This window comes from Osmerus eperlanus, chromosome 1 (assembly GCF_963692335.1).
Source record: "Osmerus eperlanus chromosome 1, fOsmEpe2.1, whole genome shotgun sequence".
NCBI classification, from domain to species: Eukaryota; Metazoa; Chordata; class Actinopteri; order Osmeriformes; family Osmeridae; genus Osmerus; species Osmerus eperlanus.
In genome coordinates this window covers 9,520,908-9,536,213 of record NC_085018.1, presented here as the reverse complement: position 1 = coordinate 9,536,213, position 15,306 = coordinate 9,520,908, and the positions used below count along the sequence as shown (strand labels likewise).

Below are 15,306 nucleotides of genomic sequence, written 5' to 3'. Positions count from 1 at the left end.
TAAGTTAGATTACAAGTTACTTTATTAGTTACATTCAGCAGCTGCTGACAACACCCCCGCCACCTCAACATAAAAATGATAACCGGTTTTGCCAACACTCACTTTATTAGAAGTGCATTTTTAACAGTAAAGTACACAACAATGTAAAAATGTATCTCCTGACATGTTGTTGTTTGTTGATGTTCATGTTGATTTATAGACAAGAGTTTCTTTTGAAATGTTGACCTAAGAACACCTTGACCTTGGAAAAACGACTCAAGTCGTAGGCCCCGAGTACAGTAAATCTGAGATCATTTGCGAACCATTACTTTTAGAAAAAACATGGATTTAGTTGCATTTGTTCATGTAATAGTTTATTAATCTTATTTGCCTTTCTTATTTGTCATATATAATCAAATCGAGATGGCACCGGAGCAAAGGGGCTTGAGGAAAGTGGCGACTCAGAGTCACTGGGAGGGAGTGGTAGGTCTATGTGAAATGCTGAAAACGTGACTTAATTGTCGCATAGGCTACATTACTTCACTCCCAGAGATGCAAGAAGAAATCAAACATATATTTTACTATTAATGACAAAATAGTAACGCACAGTGACTTGGACAAGTAACTTTAATCTGATTACTGGTTTGGAAATAGTAACGCGTTAAGATTACTCATTACTGAAAAAAGTAGTCAGATTAGAGTAACGCGTTACAGACATCACTGGTAGTCTCTGCCAACAAAAAAGCATAATGTTTTGTGTACGTACAGGCTATATTGCAGTACATGTACTATATTCCATATAAAAATTGAATAGCCTTGTCATATCATAGCCTAAATGTCTATCATTGACCTATGCGCTTTTTGTAAAGTTCTTTCTTGTAAGTCGCTTTGGATAAAAGCGTCTGCTAAATGAATAAATGTTATGTAAATGTAAACCGAAGCCTACTTTCCAATGATAACGTTCCTGTAGCCTTTGATGTGACACAGTCTGTTGCTGTCAAAGTCCACCACCAGTTTCCTCAGTCCCGAGTGGGTGGGCGTGAAGTAGATTTTGACTTTGGCATCCTGCCCGGGTCCCACGGCAGAGTCCAGTCTGGTGGGAGAGGTAAATATTTATACATATCATTGATTACACACACTTTATCAAACTGTATTGACCGCAGATGTTTAGACAGTGGTTCTTCAACTCCATCTGAAGTTTGGTTTCCTGAAATAAGTGAGAAGCCACATCCAGGAAAGTTCTTGTTCGCTTTTTGGGGCATTTTCTCATCACTGATTACAGGTAGTCCCTTTTAAACACATGCTTCAATTCTGTCATGGCTATGGCTGCAGCCATGCCCTTGTGTTTCCCTTGTGTTGATCTTTTCTCTTGTGTTTTGTGCTTTCCGGGTTCCTGTTTTCCCCTGTCTGTCCCTGTCTGTCTGTCTGTCTGTCTGTGTGAGCGTGTGTGTGTGTGTGTGTGTGTGTGTGTGTACTGTATGTACAGTATGTGAGCGTAATTCCAAACTCCACTTGTCCCAGACCACATCTCCCACTCCACCTGTTCACCACATACCCCTGTGGCACCCTGCAGTATACCTACTACGGCTCTCAATATAATGACCACCAGATCATTGTAAATCGTGTATTAGTCAGTACTAATAGTTAACTGCTGTTATACAGTATAACATTTGCATGCCTGTCTGACCTACCCTCCTACCTGGTTTGCCTGTCTGCCCTGTGTGACTTGCCAACCCAGCCCGTTCCTCCTGCCTTGTCTGCCTGTCCACTACACCTCCATCCATCCATTGAAAACCCCTTCATTTGATTCCTTCGTCCTGTGTTGCGACCTCCTGTATTTAGGTCAGCTTGCTGCCCGTAGCAAATTCACGTGGTTTTGTACGTATTTGTATTCATGAATTGGGTTATTCTGTACCTATTCTAATGAAACAGGCCAGCTGTGAGAGAAAATTCATAGAAAGATAGAGAAGTACATTTGTATGCTTTCCCCAAATGTTTTCATTGAGTTCATATCATTTATCATTTTCATTGATGTTTATCGGTATTTATCATTTATCAAATGTACACCATCTATCATTGAGTTATTGAGAAATCTCCTTTATATAATTGTTTTATATATTTAAATTGTCAGGAGTAGTTATACAATTTTTAAGGCAACAATCTTCAATGTCTGCATGAACCCATGGTTCCCATGAACTACCATTTCTACTTAATGAACTAAGTTGACTGGAATGCCACATTCTGCCAGACTATCTAGGGGTTGGGTGGTGATCCAAACTCTTTATCATTGAATTAATAAATCTGGAAAAATTAAGCTTTATGTTCTTTTCAATGCTTGATAGCTTGCACAAAATATTATCGGTGCCAGCTTGTTTGAGATGTGAATTGCCGTTTTATTTAGACAGCCTTTTAGGGAGGCTGAAGTAAAATCTTTTCTTTGTATACAATTCATTGTTGGTTGTTTAAAATGTACTAAACAGATGTTTATCTTAAGTTTATCTGTTCCTCTGCCCAGCCTTTGCTTTTTAAAGCAGTGTTGTCACTCCAAATAAAGTGCTTTTTTTTGTAACACAGGGCGACCTCTCCTACCTCTCAGTCAGAGAACGTCCTCCTGTCAGGTTGGCTCCCTCGATGCTGAAGCAGCAGCTCTCCAGTGCTTCTGGCAGAGGGTTCTGCAGGGTGATCTCGGCTGCCAACTTCCGGTTCTCTTTGGGTTCTCCAAGAATCTGTTGAACAGGAAAATGTCTTGAAGCCAACGTAAACTCCTCCCTTTTTGATACCTTGAACCCCCTTCAGTTCACATTCCGCCCCGATAAATCTACGGATGACGCCATCGCCCTGGCAGTGCACACCGCTCTCTCCCACTGGATAAGGGTGACGTGTGTGAGGATGCTGTTTTGATAGAGATTACAGTTTAGAGATGACACTTCATAGAGATTACAGTTTAGAGATGACACTTCATAGAGATTACAGTTTAGCAGGCAACATCAAGTGTGCCTGCTCATGGTCTCGCACTTTGCAACTGGATCCTGTACTGCCTGACAGGCAGACCCAAGGTAGTGAAAATGGATAACCCCTCCTACTCTGCACTGACCCTGAGCACCGGAGCCCCTCAGGGCTGCGTACTCAGTCCCCTCCAGTGAGCCTTGTCCACGCACGACAGTCTGGCCACGCGCAGCTCCGACGTCATTCTAAAGCTTGCAGACAACACCGCCATCCTGGGCCTCATCTCTACCAATAATGAGACCTTCTAATCTACAGAGAGGTCAACGTCAGCTGAGGTGAAGAGAGTCTCCTGTTTCAAGTTCAAGTTCCTCAGTGTGTATATATCAATGATGACCTATCCTGGTCCAGGCAGTCGGACGTGGGAGGAAAAACTGCCCAAAGATGCCTTTACTTCTTCTTCAGAAGTTTGGCATGGCAGGGTCTGCAAAACTCTCCGCCACTTCTACAGGGGCACCATTGAAAGCATTCTCACTGACTGCATCACTTCCTGGTAAGGCAGCTGCTCTGCATCATTGCATCATTGGCTGCCAACTCTCCTCCATGCAAGGCACACACGATGCATGAGAAAGACCAGAAAGTAATAAAAGATACCAAGCCTGTGGACTGTTCTAGCTGCTGCCATCTGGAAGACGGTACCGGAGCATAAAGGAACTGACTAACAGATGCACAACATTTATTCCCCCCAGGCTATCAGGCTGCGCTAACCCTAACAACCCTATCAACAAACATATCCATCGGCACTTAATACTTCTGCTTTATATTTATATACTTTTTTGGATGCAAGTGTATTTTTGCTGCTAGTGTTTATTTGTTTGACCTGTGTTGAACTGTGCACATGATAAACAAGCCACTTTTGACTTTTGATACGCAGATACGAGTTTTTGTGTGAGAGAGGCTTCTCTCCTTCTGAGGTCATTAAGTCATGCCAGGGATTTCACCTCAGTACACTTATAGAAAATGGTCTCAATTGTTCAGAGGAACAGGCTTCAATGAGTGATGATGACACTGACAGGTATACCCTTTTAAGAGTCCAAACATGCATATCACCTGCTGTGCCTTGTAAGGAAACATTCTGTGGAAACTATATTTAAAATGTTTATATAAGGTGTGACAGTAGGCTTAAGCTAATTCTATGGTTGGCTTGTCATGAGAAGACATGGAGACACTGGGAAAAGCTCAGCTACCCCACAGCACTGTGTGATTGTCACTTGGTTTCGGGCCTCTTGGAGATGAATCTCCTACCAGTAGACACTGAGGCATGCTTTGCAGAAAGGGCACGTCTTTATGACTTCCCAGATGTGTGTGTGTGCGTTTGTCTCTTTGACTTACTCTGACTTTGATCTCAGGGTTATCCAGAACAATGTTCCTCACTGCCATCACTGCTTCTCTGGTGCTGTAGTCTACGAGAAGGGCAGCCAGACGAATTAGGTTGTCCGGAGTGAGTGCATCTTTGTACTTGGAGTAGTTCAGCCGCAGAGGAACTCTCCTCTCTGGAACAAGACAGTGGATAAGACACAATGCAAATTTATTATGTGAATACATATATAACACAGACAGACACACATGCACAGACCCACACACAAGTTTGCATGGTTATTCATGTGGGAGCTTCAAGGTCAGTTCCATTCATTTTCCTTAACCCCGAATCTTAACCATAAGCCTGTCCTTAACCCTATCCTTAACCCCAAATTATAACCTAAATCCTAAACCTAACCCTAACACCTATCCCTAAAACATTCCCTAACCCCAAACCTTAATGTACTGATGAATTCAAACCCTGATCCTAAACCCCCTAGAAATAGCATTAGAACTTGTGAAGACCAAGACAATGCCCCCACAAGTTCCCATTTTCCTTGTTTTACTATTCTTGAGAATAGTTAAACAAGACCAAACCCACACACACTCACACTTACCTCCTCCTGGTGACAGCTTGACATTAATTAAGTTTTTGTATCCGCAGGTTTCGCCCAGAATTCCATTGTAGGATACAGCTCTGGAGCCAAACACAAGACGGCACTCCTTATCGACAGACGAGTTGTTGGTAACCAAAGCGATCACGTCAAAGTCGCAACCCTTTAACATGCTCTCGGTGACCTTGATGGTGACGTGCAGGCCTTCATACTGTCCTTGCTGCGTCAGAAGTTTGTTCTGATGGTCGGCTTTCTTGAAGGCTTCCCTCTCCTCCTCAGATCCTGGAGGTGAATCAGAGGTCCTCAGTCACTCTCTATGTCTCAGGCCATACAGTACTGTCATATTACATTTCAAACTAGAGAGGATACAATTTATGGAGAAATTGTAGGGTGTGCTTGCTTGGGTCGGTTGCACAGGGGTCCGTTTTTTAATGACATTTTTACAACTGATATTTCTGTATATTTTATATAAAAATGCATACTTATTATTTATAAAGATTTATAAAGATTTTGCTGCTCATTTACAACTCAAAATACGAGTGAAGTGTAGAATGAAATATGATGTCTTCTTATTTCCCCTGCAAGAGGCAGCCTCATAGCTGAATCAATACGAATACATTTGGCAGACCGGTGTAAAAATTGACCTAATCTCTATGACTTAAACGTCCTTTTAAGTTTTTCCCTTCTCGTGATATTTTCAGGCATTTAGCCTACTCATATTGCATTCATTCATTAATAAAGAACCCCCTTTGAAGACTATTCAACGACGTTACCGGCAGTAGAAGATGGAATCGCGATTCAAACAGTACCATCTGCTAACTGAAAATATGCCCCCAAAAACGTAAATAAGCTTGACATTTATTTAGTGGAGAATCGCTCATTCATAAAAAGCTCACTGGTAGCGATCATTGTCAGTAACAACGCAAAATGCGATATAGCCCTGTGCGTAGAAGCTTCCCCGGTAAATTGTACTACTACGGTACAGTACTAGACTACTGCTGTGTTCGTCTTGGTAGCGATTGCGTTGGTTGAATTGGATTTAACGTTCCGTTGTACGGTTTAGGCTGAAATTAATTATTTTCATGAACAGATTGACAACGTTTAGGCTGTGGCAATGAAGTTCAGGTTAGTAGTTAGATAGACTTTTGATTTAAGTAAGGAGAGTGCCGAACATGTTCTGTCGCCGTTTGACTTCCTAAACAGCTGTGTACTGTAGATGTTTTTGTAGTGTGTCTCGTGTAAGCTACAGCGTTGCAGTTAGCTACACTGGTTTGAAACCACAGGTAATGGTAATTTCACCAACAAATCGTTTACTAATGTCAGAATAAATCCTACAACGAAAATGTATATGTGAGGAATGTTTATTTTAACGATTGAAAACAGATAATGCTACATCATAGACCACTGTAGTATGTGTTGCCTGGGCAACACAGGCTAATGTCATGATGCTAATACTTCAGTGAAATAGTAGACTACTGTTTCCGAAAGTAGATGTACTTCCTTAATAATATCAGCTTATATTGTAGTTACATTACACATCACAATTGTGTGTCATATCACAAAGTAAAATGAGTAAATAGTTATCACCCTGGCCTCTTTGCTTGTGGCGTTTCTGCAGCTGCCTTGCAGTAAAGCTGTAGTTAGCCTAGCTATCCCTGAACAGATGCGAAACGAATGTTCTGCCAAAGGTAGTCAGGCGTGTTTTCGTGACGTTAGTGACGTAGTGACGTTAGTAACGTCAGTGACTGTGGCTAGCAAATTAGCTGTCTTGCAGTAAAGCTATAGTTAGCCTAGCTATCCCCCAAGTTAACAGATACGAAACGAATGTTCTGCCAAAGGTAGTCACGCGTGTTTTCGTGACGTTAGTGACGTTAGTAACGTCAGTGACTGTGGCTAGCAAATTAGCCACCGTTAGCTTCACTTTTCGCCACAAAAACTTAACTTCAGCCTAAACCATGCAACGGAACGTAAATCCCAATAGAAGCAACTCAATCGCTACCAAGACGAAACTTTTGACACCTAGGTTGTATAGGTAGGCCAAATATTGACTGAGTTTTAGGGGGGCAAAAAGAAATAAAAAAAATAAAAATGTGAGAGAACAAAGGTTGTGCTCTCGCCGAAGGCTTGAGCACACCCAATTACATGTTGTGGAACATGTTTTTGAATTGCATTTCATCAATGCCACAATGCCTCGTACCTTCAGGATATTTGTACAGATGTGTGATGTCCTCCCTCCTGTCGCTCCCCACGCTCTTTGTGCTGATCTTCTGACCGACCTGAGAGGAGCCGATGATCTTCTCTGTGCTGCCGTCTTTTTTCTTCATGAAGGTGAGAATGTCAGCATTGACCTCCGCGAACACAAAGGGGCCATCGTATTTGAAGGTGAGCTCGCCTTCCTTTATTGCTTTTAGCGGGACCGGGCCACAACAGTAAACCCCTAAGAAAAGGAACAGGACATGAAAGGGAAGAGTTGTGTTTTTCTTCTTCTAAATTGGTGCCTTCTTTAAACTGTTCTGTTCAAGGCTCCTTTCAAAGCTTACCTTCACTTTTTTCTTGAGGAGTAGGGTCACTTGCCTGCCAGCCATCGAAGCCTGGCTTGAGGTCTGGTCTGGTCATCCAGCTCTCAACCCAGCAGTGGTAGTTCCTAAATACACAAAACCAGAGATAAACTTTCATCAGTTCCAGATGGCTAAAGTAAATTACTCTGTTCAACATCTAGACTTTCTTCATGGTAGACAACCATTTCCTATTCCTAACTATTTCTCTGGCACACCTGGCTAGTCATTCATCACTGCTAGAGTAGAGGTTAAAGGAGACATGTAGTTTTTTTAGGAATCCATTTTGTTCTCACCAAATCATGTCTCTGGACTTCTGGATAGGCTGTCCATCTTCATCCACATATCGCTCAATCACAAGGTTGCTGTTGGTGTCATGAGCTGACAAATAGTTGGTGATTACTCGGCAGGGGATACCTAGGGCTCTGAAAACTGTTGATTGGAAAATAAAAAATGCAGAAAGAATTATGTACAGTGAATAATTTATTTGTGGAAAGAAACAACCCATCTCTAAATTGATAGTATTTGAATTAATCATGAAACCAGACATGGGTTCCAAAGATTGATCATCATTGTATTCGAAAGTAAATGAGTTGTGTTTGCCTCACAGTTTGCACTCATGCTTTGAGTGGGTGGACCGAAACGTTGACAACCTAAATGGTTAGTCACATACTCTACAGTAAGATTTTAAAAAGCCGACCCACAATGACATGTTTACCTGAGCAAGCCACAGCCGCAAAAACCCAACACTGGCCGTAACGTACAGGCTGGCAGGCGCTGGTGTCCCAGTTCCTGAGGATTTCCACACTGCCCTTCCAGGACATGGGGCTCACCCCTCCATCATAGTCATCAGTCCATCTCCCCAGGAGGACCCCTTTGTCGTCATTGCAGTTCACCTGAATGATCCAGACGAGGAAAGTCAACAGCATTCTCCCTCCTGTGGTTTGGTTTTATGACTGAATGTGATGCTGTTTGGGATTCCCAGGGGCAAAGCGTCGACTTTATAGTATCAGAAAGTCCGAAATAAGATTGCAGGCGACATTTTACATTGAGATGACGTTAACTACCATGTCAGGACATAGCTATGTTAACAACACTGTTGTTACATTGGAGCTGCTGTGTAGCAAGAGCTGATCCTCATTTCATTTGAGAGTTCTGGCGCTGCAGCAAGATGTGACATGATGTGAGATGTTGAGTGATGAGTGTATTACACATGTTTGCTATAGGTGCGGTAGACACAGTTCACAATCACAGTTCAGCGTTTTTCCCCCAATTTAAACTTGGTACAGGGGAAGGTGGGCTTTCCAGAGGTAAGTGAATGTTTACCATGATTTTGTTTTGGAAATACAACCTTCAACTGCTCCTTTGCAATATCCATTTACCCCCTATATCCCTCTTCATACTGTGCGATTTAAAGAAATGACCATTCTTTAGTACATACAATGATTTTACTATAGGTAAAGCTACATTATGTTGTTACGTGGTAGTTAAAGTTACCTCCATCTAAAGTGTTGACAGATTGCTAGTTATCTCAGTATACATTCCCAAATGATCCACTGTAATACTGTCCTTAAATAACTTCCCTGCTGCCCTCCCCAGAAGGACATCCATTTACTGCAACCCAGCACAGACATATTAGGAAACAACTTCTCTGTGTTTCTCACCATGGCACTCAGCACTCTAGAGACGTAGATGGGGTTTCTCCTGCCCGAGCTGTCTTTGCCTGGATTACGGACGTATTTAGGGTTCATATCCAGAATTCTGAGACAGGCGTCCAGAATCCCTGACTCAAACTGCAAAAGCAGGCAAAACACAGTACAATTTGATTTTGTAATGTTTATCCACGTTTTATGAAAAACACAGAAATGATACAAACTGTTTCCCCAGGATACCATTTGGAATAACAACAGGTGCTTTAAATATATATATTTATATATCAATATAGATTATATATATGTATATATATATTAGTCACATGCTGTGCATGCACTCACTGCAACTAATGTAAAAATTGAATAGGCCAACTGAAATGGATCAGCCAATTACATAAGATTAAAGTCTCTGAAACTAATTATCGTTGAGGTCAGTAACACATTAGACCCACTGAGCCTCCAACATTTATTTTCCAAGTCACACTCACTGCCATTCCATTTGAACCCACATCACATTTTAAGTGCGTGAAGGCCCTGACATTTGTATGAACTTAGTTTAGGTTCAGAAACAAAAGTAGTTTAAACTGTTTATACAATCACAACATATCATGTGAGATAAAACAGCCCTTATTGAGATAAAGCTTAATCTAAATTCAAAAGCTAAATCTATATTACCACAGTGGCAGAAAGCAGGGTTTTTTCTCCACAAGGAGGTTTATACCGATAAGAGCTGTGTTGGTTTTGGTACCTGGCCAAAGTTCCAAGGTGTAGGAATAGGATATTTGAAACTGCCTCTAAAGATGATTCCATCCTGAGATAAGACATACTCCCTCAGTTGTTCCTCACTCTCCATGTGAACCACATCCTCTGTTGTCAAGAGACATAAAAAACAAAACAATGGTTAAGAACTGCATGTACCAAGTCCTCTATGGAAAAGTATAACCTTCCAAATGTTCCAAATGGCACCTGTGCTATGCCAAAACTAAAGATGCCAAAAATCATGAATCATGAAGTTTATATCTCCAAAGGAATATGCATGATGCAATTTCTTAGTTTCAAAAATACCTATTAATCACTATAATTTATTTGGCAACTTTTTTCACTTTGAGCCTTCTGAAGCTTAAAACTATTTTGGAGACTCCCTCTTGCATTCCACAGGTTAAAGATAAGCTTGCAAAAAGACAACTGGACCCATTCGTTGACAGCTGTTTACCAACCTGAGCACCAGGGATTAAAGAGCAAGATGAACTCGATGCGCCCAGATCCTCCCAGGGTCAAGATGTAGCGCCCAATGGGCGCATCCGCGGGGGAACAGATGGAAAGAGCCACCGTATCCCCAGGGGGACTGCTGACGGCTGCGCTCCAGCGTGAGGTGTCGATGGTCTCAGACAGATCGAAGGAGGCCCGTGTGCCATACTGATCATGGGGTTGGGGGCCTGGAGGCAGATAGGAAGGAGAGATGTAGGAGAAGGAGGAATGTTGATGCAAGCAGATAGGGAAAACATTAGGAAAACTGGTTGATATATTTTGACCAGACAAAATGACGAAAAATATTCCCACAGGGTTCCTTAATCACTCCCAATTTTTGTCACACATCTAGATTTAGTCAGGACAGAAGATTCTGTGACCTCATTAACCGTTCATGGCTTCGTACTCCAAATAGCTAGAAATTTGTTTTGTGTTATATTGAATATTGCTATCTTAGTGGGACACATTTCAGTGTTGAGCCCTCTATTTCCTGTATTTGACTGAAGAATAGAAGCTGTGCAAGCCTGGATAATGGTCTAGACAACGGCCCCACCCTTCACATAACACAACATTAAAGGAATCTGTCCAAATGAAAATGTATTTTCCACACTTTTTTCCTGAAAAGTCAGGGCACAAATACTTTAAAGACAACATTTGAGGCTTCTAAAACAGGACAAATGTCAAATAACCCAGAATCTTTGTTTTCTTAGGCCTTGTGAAATAAGACATTGTTTTCTCGAGTTTAGGTGATGAAAATGGACTGGTAAGGAGTAAGGGAACAGGGGTTAATGGAAGAGCAATGTAGAGTCTCAGAGTTCCCAACTTCCTCTGAAACTGTTGCAGAGGTCACTAAGATTTGGATCGAGTTACTTCAGCTTCCTTTTCCTTACAACAACACAAGGCTCTCAAGCCTCATCAAAGGTACATGGTTATTTCCCTATCAGCCTTAATATCACAATGGGCATGGTGGAAAACTCACAATTAACTTCATTAAGGCATTTCCAAATCCCTCTTTCTATGTCCTTGACACTATTTTACTTCCATGAGCCAGGTTGCTTGGTCTTGACAAATTACCTCAGTGAATTGTGAAGGCCTTTTCCATATTAGGAGGTACTTTAAAGCTGCAATAAAATCAATTCAAAGTTGATAAACAATGTCTTGTCTGAACTTCCATGCTCGAGTTTGATTGACAGTGGTTTCTCAAAATAAGCCGATGAGAATGGCCCACCTTGCTGAAGGTGATTGACTAGAACAGGGTTTCTGGAACACAATTGGCTGGAAAGATAGCAGACCTCTGGGATGGTGGGCTGTTACATTCAGACACATCCATGTCTTCTACAACATAATACCTGTCTCAACAAGGAGGCTGAGACTGCTGGCACCGGGCTGGTAGACCCCAGAGCTCAGGTAGAGGTTGATGGTGAACGTCTGTCCCCTCCTCACGATGAGACGATCAAAGCCATTGAGGTCGGTGCGGTGGTCCGTGTTGTTGAACTCGCACTCCAAGTCCCAACGGGCAACGTCCAAAGCTAAGGGCAATAAAGAGAGGACCAGATGAAGTGAACTCAGCGATTGTGGTTGTTTTATGTGTGGTGACACTGGTCTTTCAGGGTAGTAAAGGTATGCAATGACCCCCACCCAACATAACCTAAATATAGCTTTCCTCGCTCGTCAAGTTAGACCCCTAGCTACTAAGGTGAAATAAAACACATTCCAATTCCAGTATTGCAGTGGTTTCTTCTAGCTTCTAGATCTTGCTGTGATGCATGTGTTTTTTAATGCTATTCAATGTCTATGTACTCAGCTTTCACAGCAAGACTGCTATGACCCAAGTTCAAGTTCATTCAAGTTTCAAGTTCCAGTTTCATTTATTTGTGGTATATTAAAATCTATATTTTGTTACTTTAATATTGAGTAAAACCATACTCATGCATATGGTATTACATTGTGTGCATTTCAAATAATCGTGTAAAGTGTTACCAGACATCTGTAGCCTCCTGCAAATCGTGACTGAAAATCCTAGAAACTGAATTGCTTTACTGCTATAGCCTATGCGGACGTAAGCAAATGTCACACCTACTCATTGCGACACAAACGTGAACCCTTTCATGGTTTTATGAATGGATTCCACAAGGGGGAAAGGCAGACAGTCAACTAGAAGGCATACAAACACATTACAGTGCCTGGCCTTCTCCTCCTGGCTTGGAGTGACTAAACTAATCCCTTCCACGGAAATAAGACGTGAGGCTTTAAAGGGCACGCCAGTGTTAACACACACCATCCAGTATTGCTTTTGATTTGCTTGCCTGTACCTAAATTTGACCCCTTTAACTCTCACATGTGGGGGGGGGGGGGGGGGGTAATACACATCTACTGTGTATGATGATGCTTGCTTTTTCATTCTTTGGATTTAGTGGAACATCACTAGCTTATGTTCTAACTATCTAACTAACTAGCTACAATGTCTACATTGTGTTGTACCCCAACCTCTGTTGAGATGAGCTCACAGTTTACTTGAATTCAGTAAAGGTTTCTTTTATATTAACATGAAAAAGCATTGGGTGAGTTGGATTGTACAGCCTTCCTGCAATATATAACATAAATAATGTCCTGTTTTTCCCCCATTATCTAATAGGGCTTTAGACTACCATGTGCAAAATACTTCATCTGAAATGACATGAGCTGCATGTTTTACCTCTTGGTGCTGAAGATAAGTGTTTTTAAATGGATTCCAAGAGTCATTTGGTGCTTATCTTTCTCAAGAGAGAATGTTGGCAGGATGCCAGTTTTAGCTAACCACAAAGCTGCATGACACATTTTTGTTCTCACACACACATAAGAGGCTGAAAATAATTTAAAATCGATCTTTCATTGTTGGAACGTGAAGACCATTAGGCAGACCGATAGCAGATGTGGTAAGTCCAAACTTTTTTCTAATAAGCAAGGCCAATCAAAGTTCAATCAATTAACAAGTATAGGTCAAGTTGTGGCTGTGTTACATAATTTTCTATGGACTCAAATATATATTTGGGGATTTCTCACATAGAGGTATAAAAGTGCTGTGTGTGGTAGATTTCATTTCTGTGTATTACGTGCAGTTAAAGTACATCTGCATTTTACTGCAAGAGTGAAATCACACCAAGAGGGATTCATCTGCTTGTAATGTCGTAAATGAAGGGACGGACAGTCTCAGGTCTGTGTTGGTTTACCGCTCATGGTCCTATGCAGTTCTGGAACAACTCCCTCAGCCTTGGTAAACACAAACATGTTTTGCTTCCTGTCTGCCAACCACGATTAGCACCACATGAATGACTGGGTTAAAGAAAGCAGGCAAGGCAAGAGAAAACTGCAATAAAATGACGATTACCAGAGGGCGAAAGCAGAACGAAGCAGGTACAGAAAAATCAGGTGAAGTCACAGGAAGAACAAACACACTCAATGTTACCAAACTAACTAGATGATGATACATGACGTCTCTCTGTCTTACTCAGCTGTGAATGGCCAGTGTTTTGCATGGTTTTCACAAAGCCCACAATATTTGTGTTTTTCCGCCCAACCTGCCTTGAGTGCAGCCATACAGTAATAGAGTAGGCTACTGTGTGCATGTGTAGTGACACATAGTAACAAGGTGACATTTCTTCTCCCTTTTCAAACTGTAAATTTAAAAGGATGCATTACATTACATTTTACATTTAGTCATTTAGCAGACACTCTTATCCAGAGCGACTTACAGTAAGTACAGGGACATTCCCCTGAGGCAAGTAGGGTGAAGTGCCTTGCCCAAGGACACAACGTCAGTTGGCATGACCGGGAATCGAACTGGCAACCTTCGGATTACTAGCCCGATTCCCTCACCGCTCAGCCACTTGACTCCAAAAAAAAAACCTCTGGATCTTAAGAAGAAGGCATAACAAACGGTACAATTTGAGCTACTCTTTACACCTACAAAACGCATTAAAGTCCTGTGAAAATAATTCACTTCCCCTCAAACGCCACAGCTATATCAGCTGCAAAGAAGGCATGGTATTGACAACTTCAAGCACTTTCATGATGACATCACACATTCTCGAGATGCACGATATGATGGAATTAAAATCACACTTAATTTTGGGGGGTCTTCACAAGCACATTATCTCGGAGCATATTTTAGTTGTTAGTCGCATGTCTCTAACTCCCAAGAGTTATGTTAAGTTGACGCAACGTTGTTTCAAACATGCTGGCAGCTGCCAACAGGGGTCGATCAGTTTAACTTTGAGGTTTGTGTTTGTCATTTTTTATAAAGAATACCGGGCACAGGCCTACTCCTTTTTATCATTGTGTCACCGTTCTTTTTTGTTAAGCATATCAACAACTGATCAAATATTTTAGAATATGTCCAAAGCAAATGAACTTTTACACCAGCAAACAGCGCCATATTAAATAGCTTTTACTAAAATAGACGAAAGGAAATATACAGTATAAACAAGTATTGTCGACACACGTTAGAAACGTACATTTAAAATGTATAAACGTTTAATAAAGATTCCTACCTTGAGTCATTATGTTGTGATGCAGTTCGCAGAGTGTTATGAAGACCAGCCAATCGTTCGCAGTGTTGTGCTTGTGCCTGTCCGTTTGATATTTGTAGAGACCAGTGTAAGAGGGTCGGACATACACTCCCACCCACACCCCTTTCACCCCCTCCCTTCATTTTCGGGGAAGGGGAGTGTCGACTTGTAGTTTGTAGTTCAACTCTGTGATGACCTGCAGTCATTGAGTCATTCGATACAATCCAAGAGACATTAAGAGCATGCCGAATTATCATAAACCCATGTCGAAACAAGTAATAGCTGGAAATGGCCAGGCAAAGTTCGTTTCATTCGTTAAAGTTTATACATATTGGGATTATAAACTTTAACGAATTAAAAAAAGACTAGTATTTCCATTGAATACAATAACTTCCGTGCATATAGGCCT

The 15,306-nt window shown here is 41.5% G+C and overlaps 1 protein-coding gene across 1 annotated transcript; it reads right to left on the bottom strand.

The window, feature by feature from the left end:
- Positions 1-192: 192 nt before the first annotated feature.
- tgm2b (transglutaminase 2b) lies at positions 193-15,019 on the bottom strand. Its single transcript, XM_062458047.1, has 13 exons — positions 14,880-15,019; positions 11,700-11,879; positions 10,320-10,538; positions 9,851-9,969; positions 9,115-9,243; positions 8,169-8,346; positions 7,747-7,882; positions 7,436-7,539; positions 7,093-7,332; positions 4,899-5,177; positions 4,315-4,475; positions 2,569-2,705; positions 193-1,072 (listed from the first exon to the last, which is right to left on the bottom strand). Exons 1-13 carry the CDS (start codon positions 14,887-14,889, stop codon positions 922-924), a joined length of 2,043 nt encoding a protein of 680 aa, XP_062314031.1. The 5' UTR covers positions 14,890-15,019; the 3' UTR covers positions 193-921.
- Between the last annotated feature and the right edge of the window lie 287 nt (positions 15,020-15,306).

Excerpts from the sequence above, each read along its gene's own strand:
- tgm2b (XM_062458047.1), bottom strand. Across the intron at positions 5,178-7,092 it reads TCTGTACAAATATCCTGAAG|GATCTGAGGAGGAGAGGGAA; the intron begins GTACGAGGCATT and ends ATTCACCTCCAG. Across the intron at positions 1,073-2,568 it reads GGACGTTCTCTGACTGAGAG|ACTGGACTCTGCCGTGGGAC; the intron begins GTAGGAGAGGTC and ends CTCTCCCACCAG.